The following is an 18132-nucleotide window of genomic DNA, read 5'->3' on the forward strand; positions in this document are numbered from 1 at the left end:
TTAATGTGCAATCTGTTTTCTCCAGCGGAGGGCACTCAGTGTATCACAAACTCAAGCATTAGCACCAACAAGCTCTGAGCAACATCAGTCTCTGGAAAGCCTTCTGAATTAGACAAGGCCTGCCTCTCAGCACAGCTACAAAACACTTTAAACCTGACCAGCTAAATGGATAAACCTAGCCTGCATAGCTTTTAAACTGGGGTCTCATACAGCACAGGAGGCCTACTTGCTTGAAGAACTGAAAATCCAGAGGATGATTTGCTTTATCTGGGAATGGCAAAAGCCAGCACAATAAGGAATGCCAGGTATTCTGAAGATTTTCTTTTTCTTTTTTTTCCTCTCTTTTTACAGAGAAGTTGGTTACCTTCGAGATGGGCTGTAGCTCTTTTGCACAGATTGCCAATTACTGCTGATGGGTCTCTGGTGAATTACACAATGATGCTCAGAGCCTAGAGGCCCTCCCCCACCCCCCCAACTGCTTCCTTCTCCCTGCCCCCCATCCCACTACGTGCTGATTTTTTTTTTTCCTATATGTATATATATATTTTTTTTTTGTCTGTCCCCTCTGGGGAAGTTTGTATGGGGCTACTAGCTGACATGTGGGATCAGAATGGTGTGAATGACAGCCGCACTGTATCATGAAGGTGGTGGTGGTTTCAACACGTGAGACCAAACAAGAAGAAAGCTGAGAGAGGGGGGAACCGTTTTGGATGACAAAGGATGGGTAAGTGAACTTTTGTTGTTTCCTTCTTAGTAAAGCTGATCCTCTTGGCTTCGTATTCTCAGTCGTGGCATTAGCTGATAAAAGACGGGAAAACAGGCAAAAAGCGGCAGCCTCGGAGTTTGCCAGTTGACTCACTATAGTTGCTATTATATTTTTAGATCATTTTCCTTTTTCTCGTTTTTTTAAACTGTAAATGCATAACATGGACTTAAACAGACTGGAGAAATATCTTTCAGACTGTCTCTTCCGAATGCGTATCCTGGCTCGGGAATTGAGCGTGAGATAAATGTTATGTTTCCTTCTATTTCTTGATAATATTAACCATGCTTGTATTTCTGGTTGCTGTCAGGAAGATTGTTAACACTTTACTGCGTGTGTGTAGGGGTGGGGTCATTACTTTATCAGAGGTCGCACAAGGGCTTGTTTTATCTTTGAAGATGTACCCTGAACATAGCTTCCAAATTTCCAGCAGTCATTTGCCAGTTTTATTTTTTCAAGTGTGACTGGCTCCCCCCCCACCCCCCACCCCTTTTTCCTGTCTGGGAGAGCTGGAATGTATTTCAATGAGTCTGTAGCTGGCAAGAGGACAGAGAGCAAGATCGGGTTTCAAATTTAAAAAAAAAAAGAAAAAAAGAAAAAAAACTCTTAACAGTAAAAGGAGAAGTTTTTTTTGTTTGTTTGTTTTGTTTTTTAAATTAGGGATTTGGCTGATAGCCTCTTGGTTAAAAACATGAATGTTTAAGATTAATAAAGGAACTGCAGCACAAGGTACTTTTTTTCCCCCTCACCGCTAAGAAATAATAAATCTACTGTTGACAGAGGAAAGAAGTCCTTTAACATGCTATGACTTGGAAATGCAGCATAAGTGCCAATAGATTGCAACTTTGCAGGTTTTCTGAAGTTAATGGAGGTTGGGGAGAAAAAAAAGTGAGAAATTTGAACAGGTTGGGATGGGGGGAAATAATAGTCTGCTGTTTCTCTGCTTGTTTATCCCCCAAATTTGCAAAACCAACTGTGTTAAATATATCAGAAAAAAACTAGTGCTACCCAAGATTATTTTGTATTTTATGCAAATATTTAATAAGAATTTGATAGTCATAACTTTGGAGTGTTCTGTGTTATTAGTAGTTAGGACCCTGAGCCTGTGATCACTGAGCAGGAGAGCCTCAGTAGGAATCTCTTCCTGAATGTTGAGAGCATATATGCTTATTAACACATTGAGAGTACCTCCTGCTGTTACTAGTCTTCATACCATGCTTCACTGGCTGTTTATACTGGTCCCAGGGACATTTTTTCAGAGCTCCTATATGGTTATCTCATTATGCAATAAGGATGCAATTTCAAGCAAGGAGAACTTGGGTTACCTTGACAGTTTACTGAAGCTCCTTTGCCAAATCACAGCCTCTTTACTCAACTAAGAAAGATGTACAAGTACAGGGCTTACTAAGATACATTTTTCCCATTACCAGAAGACTTAGTACTCTTCCTTTTGGTACTGGTGTTCAATAGAGTGACTAGCCAAACACTGATGTTATTAAATGTCGCCATTATGTGATAAGATAGGCTCGGTGTTTTTCAGTGTTTGATGCACGTATGAACTCTTGAAACTCAGGAAGCTGTGCTTAGTTCTATGACACTGTGGTGATTTGGAAATCAAGGAAGAAAACATGAAACCTAAATAGCAAACATGCAACACTGAAGAAAATAAAGCTTTAAGTGTCAAATACATTGTTCTTAAATCAACTGTCCCATTACTACACTAGATGAAATGTCCCTGATATTGGTAAGCTGGTGGTGATTTACATTAATAGCTTTACAATGTGCATTTGTCTTCTTTTAATATTGTAGGTTTCCATTTAATTACGCAGCTGAGAGGCATGCGTGTAGTGCTAGTGCTACTTCCTACACTGCTGCTTGTTATGCTCACGGGGGCTCAGAAAGCTTGCCCAAAGAACTGCAGATGTGATGGCAAAATTGTGTACTGTGAGTCTCATGCTTTCACAGATATCCCTGAGAACATTTCTGGAGGATCACAAGGCTTATCATTAAGGTTCAACAGCATTCAGAAACTCAAATCCAATCAGTTTGCCAGCCTTAACCAGCTTATATGGCTTTATCTTGACCATAATTACATTAGCTCAGTGGATGAAGATGCATTTCAAGGGATCCGTAGACTGAAAGAATTAATTCTAAGCTCCAACAAAATTACCTATCTGCACAATAAAACATTTCACTCGGTTCCCAATCTCCGCAGTCTGGACCTCTCCTACAATAAGCTTCAGACATTGCAATCTGAACAATTTAAAGGCCTTCGGAAACTCATCATTTTGCACTTGAGATCTAACTCGTTAAAGACAGTGCCCATCAGAGTTTTTCAAGACTGTCGAAATCTCGACTTTCTGGATTTGGGTTATAATCGTCTTCGAAGCTTGTCCAGAAATGCTTTTGCTGGCCTGTTGAAGTTAAAAGAGCTCCACTTGGAGCACAATCAGTTTTCCAAGATCAACTTTGCTCATTTTCCACGTCTCTTCAACCTCCGCTCAATTTACTTACAATGGAACAGGATTCGCTCCATTAGCCAAGGCTTGACATGGACTTGGAGTTCCTTACACAACTTGGATTTATCAGGGAATGATATCCAAGGAATTGAGCCAGGCACATTTAAATGTTTGCCCAATTTGCAAAAATTGAATTTGGATTCCAACAAGCTTACCAACATCTCACAGGAAACTGTCAATGCGTGGATATCATTAATATCCATCACTTTGTCTGGGAATATGTGGGAATGCAGTCGGAGCATTTGTCCTCTATTTTATTGGCTTAAGAATTTTAAAGGAAATAAGGAAAGCACCATGATATGTGCAGGACCTAAGCATATCCAAGGTGAAAAGGTTAGTGATGCAGTGGAAACATATAATATCTGTTCTGAAGTCCAGGTGGTCAACACAGAAAAATCACAGCTTGTGCCCCAAACTCCCCAGAAGCCTTTAATTATCCCTAAACCGACAACCTCAAAATCTGACCCCAGCCAGTCCACTCTTGAAACACCAAGTCCTTCCCCAGGGTTTCAGATTCCTGGCACAGAGCAAGAGTATGAGCATGTTTCATTTCACAAAATTATTGCAGGGAGCGTGGCTCTCTTTCTTTCAGTGGCCATGATCCTCTTGGTAATCTATGTGTCTTGGAAACGCTACCCAGCCAGCATGAAACAACTTCAGCAACATTCTATTATGAAGAGGCGGCGGAAAAAGACCAGAGAGTCTGAAAGACAAATGAATTCCCCTTTACAGGAGTATTATGTGGACTACAAGCCTACAAACTCTGAGACCATGGATATATCGGTTAATGGATCTGGGCCCTGCACATATACCATCTCTGGCTCCAGGGAATGTGAGGTATGAACCATGATCCTCCTAAAAGCGTTTCTACTGTGGGAAAGGAGAGGTAAATGTTTGAAGCTCTAGAGGTGTCTCTAATCACTAGAAAGAGTAATGACCCTTTTGCTTTTGGGTTTTGCTCAGTGTGAAAGGTTACTTAATTAAATTACAACCACCAGGAAATTGACTGCTTTTTTTTTTTTCCTTAAATGGTTGAAACTTGAAGGAAGTTCATTCAAGGATGATATTAAGTTGGAATAAAGCACTATGTTAAAACATCTGTTTTTCAACAGTTTGTATACAGGGGTTGGACTTACAAACACACATACACACAAAACTCTTTTCATCCTAAAATTTATGTCTGGTTCTTGTTGTTTGACTTTTGTAATCAAGTAAAGAAGGAGGGGCCAGCTTAATTTAAAAACAAAGTGACTTTACCAAAATTCCAGGAGGTAATGAAGATTTAAACCAAAGAGCAATTTACCCAAGGGTTGATTTTGTTGTACATTTTTTAGTTTTAATTAAAGCATGCAGCAGGGATCTCATAGGGATAACTGTTTCTGTGTTACTTGCCATTTAGTTATTATACCAGCATAGAGAATGTCAGGCCTATTGTGTAATTGTATTAAGGCGGTTAAAGATGTGTTTTTTCCTCCTTTCCTTCCTTCCTACCTTCCTGCCTTACTTCCCTTATTTCTCCCTTCCTTTCTTTCTTTTCTTCCTTCCTCCTTTCCTTTCCTTTTTATTTTTTGGTTTTTTTTTTTTTGTTACTGGACATAGATCACTTTTCAAAAGTTTTCTTAAGTGCTGGCTTTATGTATGTAATCAGAATGAAACTTAAATTCTACATTTTGGCTTTGTCCCTGGTAACTAAAATCAGGTCATGATGTTGTGGATGATTTAGCAATAACATAATGACAAACATAACAGGGACTGTTTGTCAGTGTTGCTGTCATCCCCAAAGACATAATGTGTATTCTTGTTAAACTAATCCAAAACTAAGTGATGCAAATAGTTATAAATAAAAAGAGAGAGATTTGGGTTCTGAGTATTTTCCCTTTCTGTAACAATCACCTCAAATGAAGGCATTTCATGTTATACTATTTTCATTTTCATGAGAATAAGTTTGGATCAGTGTCTGATTATTTAATTATAAAGGTCACATATAGGAATGTGTTTATGAGTAGGAAAATGGTCACAGATTTCCAACTTGTTAATAATACTGGATGCAAATTATTCTTTACTTGGTAAAGTTGATCAAAAAGTGCAAAGACTGTGACTGCCTAGGCCTTGTTACAAGAATAAATTAGTAAAGAGAGGTAAAATTCTGGCTCTGCGTCATCTTAGTATCCAATTTTACATGATTGCTTTTTCGTAAGAAAGTTTTAATGACAATTTAAAGACTTTGCCCTTTTTAATAATAGTTATAAGAATTGAAAAATATAAATTGCTCTTTGATCATATATTCCCAAATCTTTCCATAATCCTAAACGCAGATGCTAATGAAAATGTTTTCAGACAAAGCACTGAGTCTGAAGTAATCTCCAGCTCAGTGTAATTTGGAATATGGAGCCATTCTTCGCAGAGTTCATTTTCTCCTCTTTTTGTTTGATTGAAAATAAGAAAAGTAATCCCAGACAAATTCCTAAAAGAAAGCTGTATAAGCAATTGCTCTTAAAAATTAAAGAGAATAAAAAAATATATATAAAAGTCTAACAAGGCTTGATGTTTCTATTGCAGGCTGACATTTATATAATATTTGTGAATATTAGTAAAACAAGTTCATCCTGCTTTATTCTAGATTTGTCTTCTATTTTGAGATCTTCTTAAAAACTAGTAATATAAAAAGAAAAGGAAAATCCAGTCCCATTCATTCATTTTCTCTTAACGTTTATATTAGAATGGTGATTTTTATTTGTAAGAATCACCAAGAAAGATTCTTAAAGAGCTAGCCCTTCAGAACAAGTGGTTCTAAAACTTTTCCAGAGATCTTAAATTCCAGAGATTATCCTTTAAAGACCATAGACATTACCATGATAGACACAAAATAAAAACATATTTCATTCTGTAAAAAAGTGTTTAAAAATACATTTTGATATTATATTTGTTCTGCAGAGTGATGTTTATGGTCCTGAAATTGCAGTGACATTGTTGGGGTTGGGTGTGGTGTTACAGCATTAAGTAATGAAAAAATTAATTAAATGTTATAATGAAGCTGTTGAGTTGAAATGGTAGCCCTGCTGAAGTAGTTAAACTCTCCATGCCCTAAAAAGTAGAAAATGGTTGGCTATATATCTGAGATCATTAACTCCACTTCTGAGGGCTCGGGGTCCAATAAAGCTATGGGTTAAATGAATATTAACTTGTTTTGAAACACAAATACACAGAAACAAAGTGTAGCTGCCACTCCTCCTTTTTGTCAGTGTAATCAATGTTCAGTATATTACAGTTACAGATAGAAGTAAGAAATAAGGAAAAGTAGATTCTTAGAAATTGTTATGAAAACAATAATTTTCCCTTACTTCTTTGTCACCCCAGAGTAAAATTTCTCTTGTTGAGAAAACTTCTCTACAAAATGAAGCCAAAAGACAGAATCAGTTTGCCCAAGTTTATGACTTTTTAGGACAGTGGAGGTACGCAGAGTTTAGGTCTGGTGGTGTTTTGAGAAACCTCACGTATCAATAGCTTAGAAAAATAGTGAACCATTAATATATTTATAATACACTTTTGTGAGGTAGGTTTTTTATTCAAAACATCCAGCTCTACCCAATAAAGCCATAAATATTTAACTAGAAAACTTAGCACCAAATGCTAATTTTCTAAGATAGTGCCTTGAAAAAAATTATATTAAATTGAAAATTTCACTTATATTGTTGATGTTACCTTCAACTATCATAATCTAAATATAGTTAAAATATTCATTTTGTCTATCTCCTTTAAGAAGAAAATAAAAATATTAACAGTCTTCCTTAGAATAATGTCTGTGAGCCACCACACATGCAATTTATAAAGTAAATAATTTTGGCTCTGATCTTTATAAATCTTTATAAATTTAAAATTTTAAAGTTCCAAGTGCACATTATATGATAATAATCTGAAGGAGAATATCATAATAATTTAGGCAGTAAAACTTTCTCATATCTATAAAAGAGGGATAGAGTAGATAGCTATGAATAATTAATATGATATATGGCACAACTCCAATAGATAGATACATTTCAGTCATACTTTGAGTGGATCAGTGTGCTTGGTTGAACTGAATCATTTAATTTGTTCTCAATATGTGCTCAGAAAAGAGAACTTAAAACCAAAAGGATACAGCTTTGTCTAAAACTTAGTGCCACTGACAGAGAAAATTGCAAATACTTACTTTTGAAAATAGCTTGTGAAACTTTGGATAGCTTTAGCTCATAAAAAATTATAAGAATTATAAAGTTACTTCATTTTGCATAACAAATTTTTACTTAAAGATTATACAAAACAAAATTTTGAATACCTGGTTCTTCTAGGATATGTTTTATCAGCTGAAAATAGCAAGGACTTTTATAAAATTAGTAATTGTGAATATAAGCCAGGAGAGTTTGCCTTTTGAATTAAAAAAAATTGAAATTGGTAAAACCTTAACATGAATGAAAGTGGTCTCTAAAAAGATCCTGCGTTCAGAGTATTTTAAAGGAGAAGTAATTAAAATATAAAGTTTAATGATCCCATAATGCTAATAGTGCTGTCATTAGGGAAATGGGAATATAGGTGACCCTAAGGTACATATTTTCAAATATTTAGTATTTTGGTTACACTCTTCAAAATCAAGTAAAATAAAAATAAATTGGTTGTCATTTAGGGCTTATATTATTTCTTTCACTGCTGTGCAGTGGGTGGTATAGACCATTTCTAACAACTTATATTTATTGAAGGTATTAGGTCATATCCAAACTACTGATTTAAAGGGGAATATTAACTTCTTTCTACACTGTAGAAATTGACATTTTGAAGTATACTGAATGAATTTCCAATAACTAAAAATCATAATATATTCAAAGAGGATTCTAAGTGAAGCAGGCCCAGTATCACTGAGTTTAATACACTTTACTAATATAAAGCTGTAGAAAACAAAGTTAATTTTGGTGGCTGACTACTACTGCGTCATATTAAAATGTTACAAAATTGGAACTATACTTTGTGTATTTAAAGGAAGTCTATTTATGCTTGTGTGTGTGTGTGTGTGTATGTGTGTGTACATATATGTGTGTGTTTGTATTATGTAAGTAAGTGTATGTGCTCATATAGAGAAATAGAGGGAAAATATAAGTATATTTTGTTCATTTTGAACACTTGAAATACTAATAATAAAATCTTGGGTCATGGTTACTGGAATTTGTTACTTAGGAAAATGCTTCTTAAGAATAAATGTTTAATCATCTCTAAAATTATATGTATCTTATGTCTAGATAGTCTAGCGTTCGTTTTTGAAAAAACAGAATTTATACTACACATTACCATTTTTGCTGTGACTTTGGGTGAGTCATTTCATTTCTCTGTGAACCATCACTGAATGAGTGTAATTCAACTAGTGCAATGTATCCCAACTCAAATAATTCCTCAGAATAGTCAACTTTGGAAAATCTTATTGGTCATTCCCAGGACTACAAAAGCAAGATGGGATGTGGAGGAAAAACTGAGCTATTTATATTCATTGTCAATGAGGAGAGAGAGAACTTCTTGAGTTACTAAAAGGCGACATGCTCAGGTGAAAAGCCATACGATGTCTTTATGTTTGAAGGCAAAATATATTACACACATGCACACATGTGAGCGCACACACACACTTATATGTCTTCGAAATTCTTCCAAATAACTAGTTATTTTGAAAGCATTTAAAATATGACTTTAAAAAATCTATGGTCTAAATTTGATCCAACTAAATTTCATTCATGAATACAATTTTTATTAGTCTTCAGATAGTACTGGTGAAGAGTGACAGCTGCCAAGAAGGCCCAACATGGCTAATTTAGGACAGGTTTTAAACTGACAATAAACAGTTCAGTTTCTTTTTCTAGAATTAGCTCATATTAGCATCTCATGAACAAGTTTTTAATAATTGGTTGCTCTCTAAATCCCCAAGTTGAGAAGTCTGACTCTGGTCTTAGGAATGGATAGCTTTTGACACACCCCAGTAATCTTTAGATGATTCCAGAATTTTTCATCCTGTAACTTTTCTATATTCAGTAAAATCTAGTCATTCTAGTTCTCAATAATTACATTTATAGATAGCTCTATGCTTTGGAAGTTGCTTGGGAATATTAGCATTGGGTACTTGGTGACTCATCAGAATTTTCATGTCTCTAGAGTTTCATGAATCACTAAATCAAAGTGAAACACTAGCAACCTGTATATCACCAGTTTTGAAGTTTTGAAAAATTTACTCTGTCTTTTGACCAGTGAAAAGCATAAAAGAGATGCCGAATATGTTTTAAAAATTAAAACTGCTTTTTATATTACCCAAAAAACCACCATTCATTGAGTCAGTTTAATAATATCTCAATATTCTTAAAATGAAAGAGAAATTGTGAGGGTACTTTTCTCATGCACTCCATAAGCCATTAAAATGTTAACTGTTAGTTAAGGAAGATTGAGAAAAAGCACAGTATTTCCTATGATATCAGAATCACTGGCTTTTTAATAAACTGCTTTAATATGCTTGAAACTGCTCTATAGGTGTAAAGGATGTGAGTTATACTCCTGCTAAGTGGTTTAAAAATAATGCTTCCACCATCAAGAGAAATTAGGGTCCTTTAAAAGTAAGACGTTTGACTTTAAGTCAAATCTTACACATTGTAATACTTGTAAAGTTTGAGAATGAAATAACAGCAAAGCATATACACATTAATAAAAGGTTAAAGTAAGGGTGAGAATATAAAATTTTCAGAAAAAATCATGTCCAAAAATTATGAACAACCTTGACTAAAAAAAAAAAAAAAAATTGAATAAAACTGATGCCTCGATGTCAAATAAACAATAAACACGTGCATAACTAAATAAGATTATGATATTTAGCATTATTGTCTGTACATGGAAATGAGATATCTTTTAATATTATATAAATGGTATTCTTAAACATACATAAAAAAGTAACTTTGAAATATCATTACATTTAAACAACCATGTACAATTAAACACCCATATATCCCACATAAATATTTCTGAAATACTGAAATATATGTTGTAAACAGATAGTAGATTAATATATATTATAGTTTTGAATAAGCCCCATTCTTTACTAACTTGACCAGTCCCCATAAATTGCCTCAAATATAAACATTTGGAGGAAGCATTAAAAAATTTAATGGCATCAAAATAACTTTATGTTTCTTTTCTCATTGCCTCAATGTATCATGATGGTTTTCTGAAATTTTGGACATCCACACAGATTCTCTCTCCTTTATTTCAGTCTTTTATACATTCACTGAATTCTCAGACTTTAGAGTTAGGGGTAAAGATACAATAACTAAACCTAGCAAGAAGGGTCATCTCTTTTGATTTTCCTTTTATTTAAAAAAAAATGTAAAGTCTTCTAGTAGAAAAAAGTAAGGTACAATAAACATGTTTATCACTTTGATTTTTAAAAGAGAAGTTTAAAGAAAGAGTAACTATAATATCAAAACAAAACTTCCTAAACATATTTATAATTATCATTTGAATCTACTATTTCAGTTGTTAGGATCCTCAAATCTCATTGAATTATAAAAACTAAAAAATATATTAGGTTTTACAATATATTTGAATATTTGAAACAGACAAGCTAAAATGAGTATAGATGTTTCTTTTTTTAAAGAAAACTCACTGTTTTTTAGCATCTCAGTAGGCAAATGTATTCCAGAACAGAAATATATAATGTTATGAATTGATTCCATTTTGAGGTTATTTTTAATGTTAGAGCAAAACCATATAGACACTAATTTTGGAATACCAAATAATACAAAGAGGGAAAATGCTTGAACTCGTTTTATTTTGGAAAGTCAATACTACTTAATTCATCTTCACTGTATGTTTTCATTTTAAAAGATAATGATTGCTGTTTTGCTGCCTTCTTTTAAAATTAAATATCATCAGATAAATCATTGAAATTATACTGATTCTATTAAAACAAACAAACAAGAAACAATCTTTGGGTATAAATTCTATGCTTGCTTTTTCAATTCCTCCTTCCTCCCTCAAGTCACATTTACTGAAAGTTTTTTTTTTTTTCATTTTCTGCTGCAGATCTAATTATTTCCTGTGCTAGGAATTATTAAAAGTTGATTTCTTGTTTTCTTTAACCTATTCCTATTAAATACATTTATGTGCAAATGAAGCCTTGAAAATATTGGTTGTTTGTTTCAGCATAAAGTTGATCATGATGGATTTCACTATTCGCTATTTATTATTTTAAATCGAGACCAGCTATTGTTAAATATTCCTAATAAGACTAAAAAAAAGAAAATAATAGAAATATAAGTTAATTATGTCTGAATCTTTTTTGGTATGGTCTCCATAGATGAAATATTGTTATTTTCTTCTGCGTTTATAGGTCTGAAAAAGTAATAGCAGAGAGGTCAGCCTTAAAGTACTTTAGGTTGATAGTCAAACCACAACATGGACCAAAATTGCATTTATCCAGTGGTTAGATCAAGGGGTGAAAAAGAGGTCTCAGAGATTTGCTTTACTTTTGTAATACTGGACAAGTAAATATATATCTGACCTTTCTGTGATATAATTTTTCCATCTATTGAACTCGGATAATAACTTTCCAACTAACTTGTTGAAATGATTAATGAGCTACTATTCGGAAACCACTCCGAACTCCTCCATAAAAAAGTTTCAGTGTAAATATAAATTATTACTAGCCATAAGCCCTACTGTCTACTGAAAAATGCAAAATACAATGTGGCTGTATTATTTTCATTGTTATTATTAGTTATAATGATGGTTATAATACTCCCTGATGTAGAAACAAGTGTTGTGGTTACATTTTTCATAAAGTGAATAATAAACCTGAATTTTCAGTCCCTTGTCTGAGCTGTAATTTAGTTTGGGTACCAGACACACTGATATTTAAATAGTACCTCAGGGTTTGTAAAATACTTCCTTGGCTGAATACTTTTTCATGTTTCAAAGAAAGCAGCATTTACAATTATTTTATTGGTATTAATTCTAAAGAAGAAATGGGTTATAGAAACAATTTATAAGTTTCCAATCTGATCAAGTATTGCCCTTCAGCTCATTTTCTTATCAAATGGAGGCAGTTTTAATTTCCCCAAAGTGTTTATGCATGACAAATGGGAATTTTCAAATAATACATAGGGTATTCTTATTGAATAAGTTAATATGTGATTTTAAGAACCAGATATTTATCTAGTGTATATGTATATACATACACACACACATATGTTTAATGCTTTGATGTGAATAGTATTTTGGTTGAATATAATATGAGCTCTTATTTTTGCATAAAAATGAAATACATTTAAATTTTCACATGGACTATTATCGTGTGCTATAAAATAGAGGGCACCACTGGTACAAGTCCTTTACAAAAACAAGCAGGCTGTAGATAAAGAAAAATGCTAGCATTGCTAGAGAAGACAGTAAGTTGTTTTCTTTGTGATTGGAAAGGCAGAATTATTCCAAATTGGAAATTCTGCCAGTTGATGAATGTTTCTTCCAATTATGTATTCTAGAATTAGGGAAGTAACCACTTAATGGGGTCACAGATGCACTGGACCCACTGTGAAATGGATCTGAACCAAAACTCCATTGATTTCATGAGCCTCTACTCTGACCAGGGGACCACAATGATGTTTTGGATCTCCAGGATTAGTGTCCCTTCAGAGTTGATGTCCCCAGTAATCCACAAAAGTCTGATTACTTCACTTTCCCCAATGCACAGTCACCTTGGTAAATAGCTGTATGTAAATGTGTTGTGATTCAAGTTAGACTTCTGTCCACTTGACCTAGCAGTCTTCCACTTATACAGACTGAGTAAGAATTTAGTAGACTGCTCCTGTACTTTTTTCAAAGGACACCATAGTTAAATAGACAACATCATAGGTGTCTTTTGAATCAAACTACATTGATTACTGCTTTAACTCTACTGTCCCATATGGTAACCATGCCCATCTTGTCTTGGCACTAGACCTGTGCCACCCAAGAATTTCATTTTTCACATTGCATTTAGGGACGCCAGTTCAGTGGTAGCTGTTCCCACTGTAATTTCTGTCCTGCAGTGAAGAGTGACCAGAGAGACATTAACCCTGAACTTACTTTTTTCAATCTCTTTCCCCTCTCCAGTTGCCAGGCTGTCAATCAATTTTATCATCTTGGAATATGGTCCACAGTATTCTAACCAGATTTTCTTTAGTTTTTGAGAATTACTGCTTAGACTCCAATCTAGAAATGTAAAAGAAAAGAGAATATAAAATTCTGACTTTTTGCAATTCATAATTCTTTGAGCTCTCTATCCACTCATGGTCTATCTATCTTTTCTCAAATGATTAGAGGATAAGAGATGATTTTAAATGAATATTCCAACTATTTCCCCTTTAATTTTGGCATAACACCTTCCTTGAGAATGTGCATACAATTTTCCTCCAAAACATGAAGATTGGCAAGGATCATTGTCCTAGAAAGAAGATAGCATCCATTCTCTTTCTCATTGTGTTTCTTAGTGAGAATTTATTGGAACATGGTCATCAATTTTGTAAGCAAATATACTATTTTATTAATGTTGTCAAAATATTATTATTCTATTGATAGTAAACAAAGAGATAATCTTATTCTAAAATATGAACAAGTATAATTTTGTGGATTAACCTGACATGTTCTTATTTTTTTTATTTTCTAATTTTAAATGAATGCTTTGTTTAGGAAATGTTGAAAATATGAGATTATTTATAAAAATAAGCAAGAAATTATCAAAAAATCCCACTACGCAGGGATAATACTTTAAATATTCTGCTACATTTACATCTAATAATACACACAGATATGTGTATGTGGGTGTTTATACAATTAATTTAGCATTGAAAACTGTAGCATAGATTACAGAAAGTATACTGTTACTTTAAAGTTAACATTTTGTGATGAATAGAGTCACTTTTTAAAATACTATTTTTGAAATTACATCCCTAAAGTGTCATATTTTACTTACACTTCCCTTTTTGTTGAACATTTATGATGCTTTGTTGCACGTTATAAATATTTCTTCAATGGCTTCCTCATCTAGATAGATTCCTAGAAGATAAAATTCATAGCCAAAAGAATGAAAACGTTAAATTTAACTCATGTCACCAAATTACTCTCTCAAAAATATATACCTATTTGTATTACCACATGAACTGTACAAGAGTTATTTTCCCACATATACACCAACATTATTTATCTTTTTTTTTTTTAAGAAGTTGGCAATTTTTTTAGTGTTTAATATTTATGTCTTTAGGCTGTAGAATTTTTTTCTGTGTATTTTGTGTTATTGGATTTCTTATTTTGAAATATGGTATATAAATAGTCCGTGGTGTCAACAATAATACTAGTTTTCATTATGTATTTTTACATTGCTTTTATTTTTAGAAAGACCTTTTCCATCCTGCAAGGAAACATTTACTATGTTTTGATCACTCCCTCAAAAATTTTATTTTTATATTTATTTCTTTAATCTACCTACAATATCCTTTAGTATATCACATGAAACATGTAGCTAATTTGTTTTTTATCACTAAAGAATTATGACAAATGTGTTTTACCATTTTAATGTAGAATTTTCATATATCTGCATTAGTTTTGTGTTTTCTATCTTCTTCCCATGGGTTCATTCTCTATTCTTATATCAGAATCATATGTTTACATTTTTATAGTTTTTAAGTATATTTTTAAATTTTTATGTGTGTCTTTACTCCTGCTGCTAAATTCCACATATATATTTTTAATTGTCTTGTTCATTCATCACTGTTTTTATTTGAAATAAAATTTCGCATCTTTCTCTCTCTGTCTCTTTTTTTCTGGTGCTCACACATACAACATACACACATACACAATATTTTGACTGGGATTATGTGGATTGATTAATTCATTTGAAAATAATTGAAATATCTACAGTTATCAAAAAGAAATGCTATAAATTGTATGGCATAAAAATGGCATAGAGTTCCATTTATATTATCTATTTCTTATGTCCTCAATAAACATGAGCTGATTTTCTTTTTATTATGATTCTAATATGTATATAAACACACACACACACACACACATATATATATATATGCATGTATAATTATTATCAATATTTTGACCAAGTCCTTAATTTCAGTAGATTGTTATTTTTTTTGAAATTTCTGGTTCAAAAATAATTTTGTAAAGAAAAAAATGTATTAGCTTTCTAATAGCTACATTTCTTATTTACTTATTTTTCTATATTGTATTGTCTGAATCTTCTAGAATAATGTTACACGATTATGGTGATCTGGAGCAAAATTTTTTTTTCTAATTGTGACACAGACTGTCTCCTGTGTTTTTGTACATTTTATCATTCTATTTATTCATTCACTTATTTATTCAACAAAAATGTATTGTATACCTACATTAGTATCTGTTAACACTGGGCTCAGTGCTGTGTTTACAGTAGTGGATAAAATACTTTGTTTTAGGTAAAAATTTATTTATCACATTTTTCATACCTATAGTCTCATTTATAAAATACACATTTATCAGGATGGACGTTAAGTATTACTTAGTGACTTTTTGGCACTTCGTTTTTCTCTTTTTATGAGTTCTGTATTTTTTCTCCACCTTTTAATTATTCATTTTATGAATTACATACTTTTATTTCCTAATGTTAAAAGTTATTTGCAATTCTGGAATACATTATGGTTGTTTCTTTCATAACATATTTCCTAGATCAGTTCTCATTGTGTCTACTTTTGTTTGCAATTTTTAAATCTCTCTTAACTAATAAGGGAACTCAAAATTATGCTCTCTTTATCAGTTGTCACATTTATTATCTTTTTTCTAGCTCTGAAATGGTTAAAATAATATGGACATGATCTTTTCCTTGAAATTTATAAAATATTCCCCAAAAACTGCCTTCATGGTTCTCTTTTTGGATATAATACTGAGAAAATGGTACAAAGTTTTATCCAGTTTTTTTTTTTTTTTTGCCTTGTTGTGTCCTTGAATCAGAATGTTGAATTAGATTTCTTAGAAAAATACCCATTTCATTGAAAATGTAACATATATAATGATTTATATAATAATTACATTTTCTTAAACATCTTCTCTAGTCATGTATTTGTTCATTCAGTCTCTGTGGACTACTATACTAGAAACTGTAAATGAGGCAGGTGAGTTTCTTCAATCCATATTCTAATAATCCAGAATAAAGTCATTAAAGTATTAGATGTACTTTTTTCATAAGATTTTAAATTCCTTAATGATGTATAACTTCTCTAGTTGTACTTTTATGTATTTTAGTTTTGTTAATTTATTCTTGTTCATAATTGCTGAAGGTTTTCAGATTTATTGTTTTCTTAAAAGAACTTGAGCAGCATTACCTTCAAACTACAGGAAATTATATCAATGTTTTACTTCCCATGGTATAATATCATCTATGTATGAATGAATCCCTCCACCAGTACTATCTGACATTCTAAGTTATTTTACCTTATCATTCTTATCTTATATTTCACTGCCTTATATAGCCAAATTATTTCTTTAATCTATAAGGGGTTGGCAAAATATTTCTGGAAAGGACCAGATAGTAAATATTTTAGACTTTGTGGGCTATATGGTCTCTGTCACAACTACTTTACCCTGCCATTGTAGCATGAAAGCAACCATAGAAAATATATAAAAGAAGAACACATCTGTGTCCCAATAAAACCTTTTTTGCAAAAAACAGGCAGCAGCTGGATTTGGCTCATGTCTTATAATTTGCTGACTCCTAATCTAGATCATTTTAAACATGCCTGGGTCTTAACACTCAAAAATAAACAGCATATAATTTTCTCCTAACCTGATACCTTCTTCTACTACTGCCCTATCTTAGTCCTCTCCTTCATAGAAAATCTTGTCATAAGATTCTGTCCCAGTCTATATTTCCTCATCAATCTCTCAATTCTTCAACCCACTACAATCTGTCATCAGAGCTTATCAAGCCATAGAAAGAGCTCTTGCTAAATTTGCCACTGACTTCATTATCACTAAATTCTATGCCCTTATTAAAATTCTTTGCTTCACTATGATATCTCAGTAACATTCAACACTGGGCCTTTTCTTCCTTCTTTAAATGTTTTCCTTTCCAGAATTCTGTAATCAGATCATTTCCTCTTCATTCCAATATATCCTTTTCCATTTCCTTTGTAAGCTCAACCTGAATATTATGTTTCGCTAAGGCTCTTTCCTTGCATCTCCTCTTATACCACTATATTCTCTCTCTCTCTGTCTCAATAATCACATTTACATATGCAGCATGCATTACCATTTACTTACTAACAATAAATAAGTTATTTCTCTATTTCTTGACCTCTTCCCTGCATTCCCCACATGTATACCAATTTCCTATTTGACATCTAAATTCAATTATAGAAGAGTACCTTAAACCCATTTCCAAACAAAATCATGGTCTTTCTTTCTGAGCCTGTTTTCCTTTTGCTGGTTCTTGTCTTGTGAATGAAGCTATCCACTTCTGTAAGTAAGAATCATAGGAACCATCCTTGACTCCGTCCTCACTCTTACATTCCATAAACAAATCACCATGAAGTCCTGCTGGTTTTACCTCTTGAGTATCTCTCAAATCCATCCATTCCTCTCTATTTTTACTATTGCCACTTTTTTGTCCTATTTAGTCTCCCTAGCTCAGCTAGGAGCTGATTTATTCTCTACACTGAATACAAGGAGCATCGTTCAAAACAAAAGCTGATCATGTCACCATCCTCCTTTATTTCGAGCAATTTGGTGGAGTCCTGTTGTTCTTTGGATGAAAATTAAAACCCTTAACATGAC

At 32.8% G+C, this 18132-nt stretch overlaps 1 protein-coding gene across 1 annotated transcript in view; it reads left to right on the forward strand.

The window, feature by feature from the left end:
* Positions 1-549: 549 nt before the first annotated feature.
* LRRTM4 (leucine rich repeat transmembrane neuronal 4) overlaps positions 550-18132 on the forward strand; it is an 838672-nt gene continuing 821089 nt past the window's right edge. Inside the window, exons 1-2 of the mRNA XM_024758861.1 lie at positions 550-724; positions 2573-4119. Of these exons, the coding sequence (XP_024614629.1) occupies positions 721-724; positions 2573-4119 (1551 nt within the window). The 5' untranslated portion in view covers positions 550-720. The remainder of the gene's footprint in view (positions 725-2572; positions 4120-18132) is intronic.

The sequence above is a fragment of the Neophocaena asiaeorientalis genome, unplaced genomic scaffold (genome assembly GCF_003031525.2).
Source record: "Neophocaena asiaeorientalis asiaeorientalis breed wild unplaced genomic scaffold, Neophocaena_asiaeorientalis_V1.1 scaffold285, whole genome shotgun sequence".
NCBI classification, from domain to species: Eukaryota; Metazoa; Chordata; class Mammalia; order Artiodactyla; family Phocoenidae; genus Neophocaena; species Neophocaena asiaeorientalis.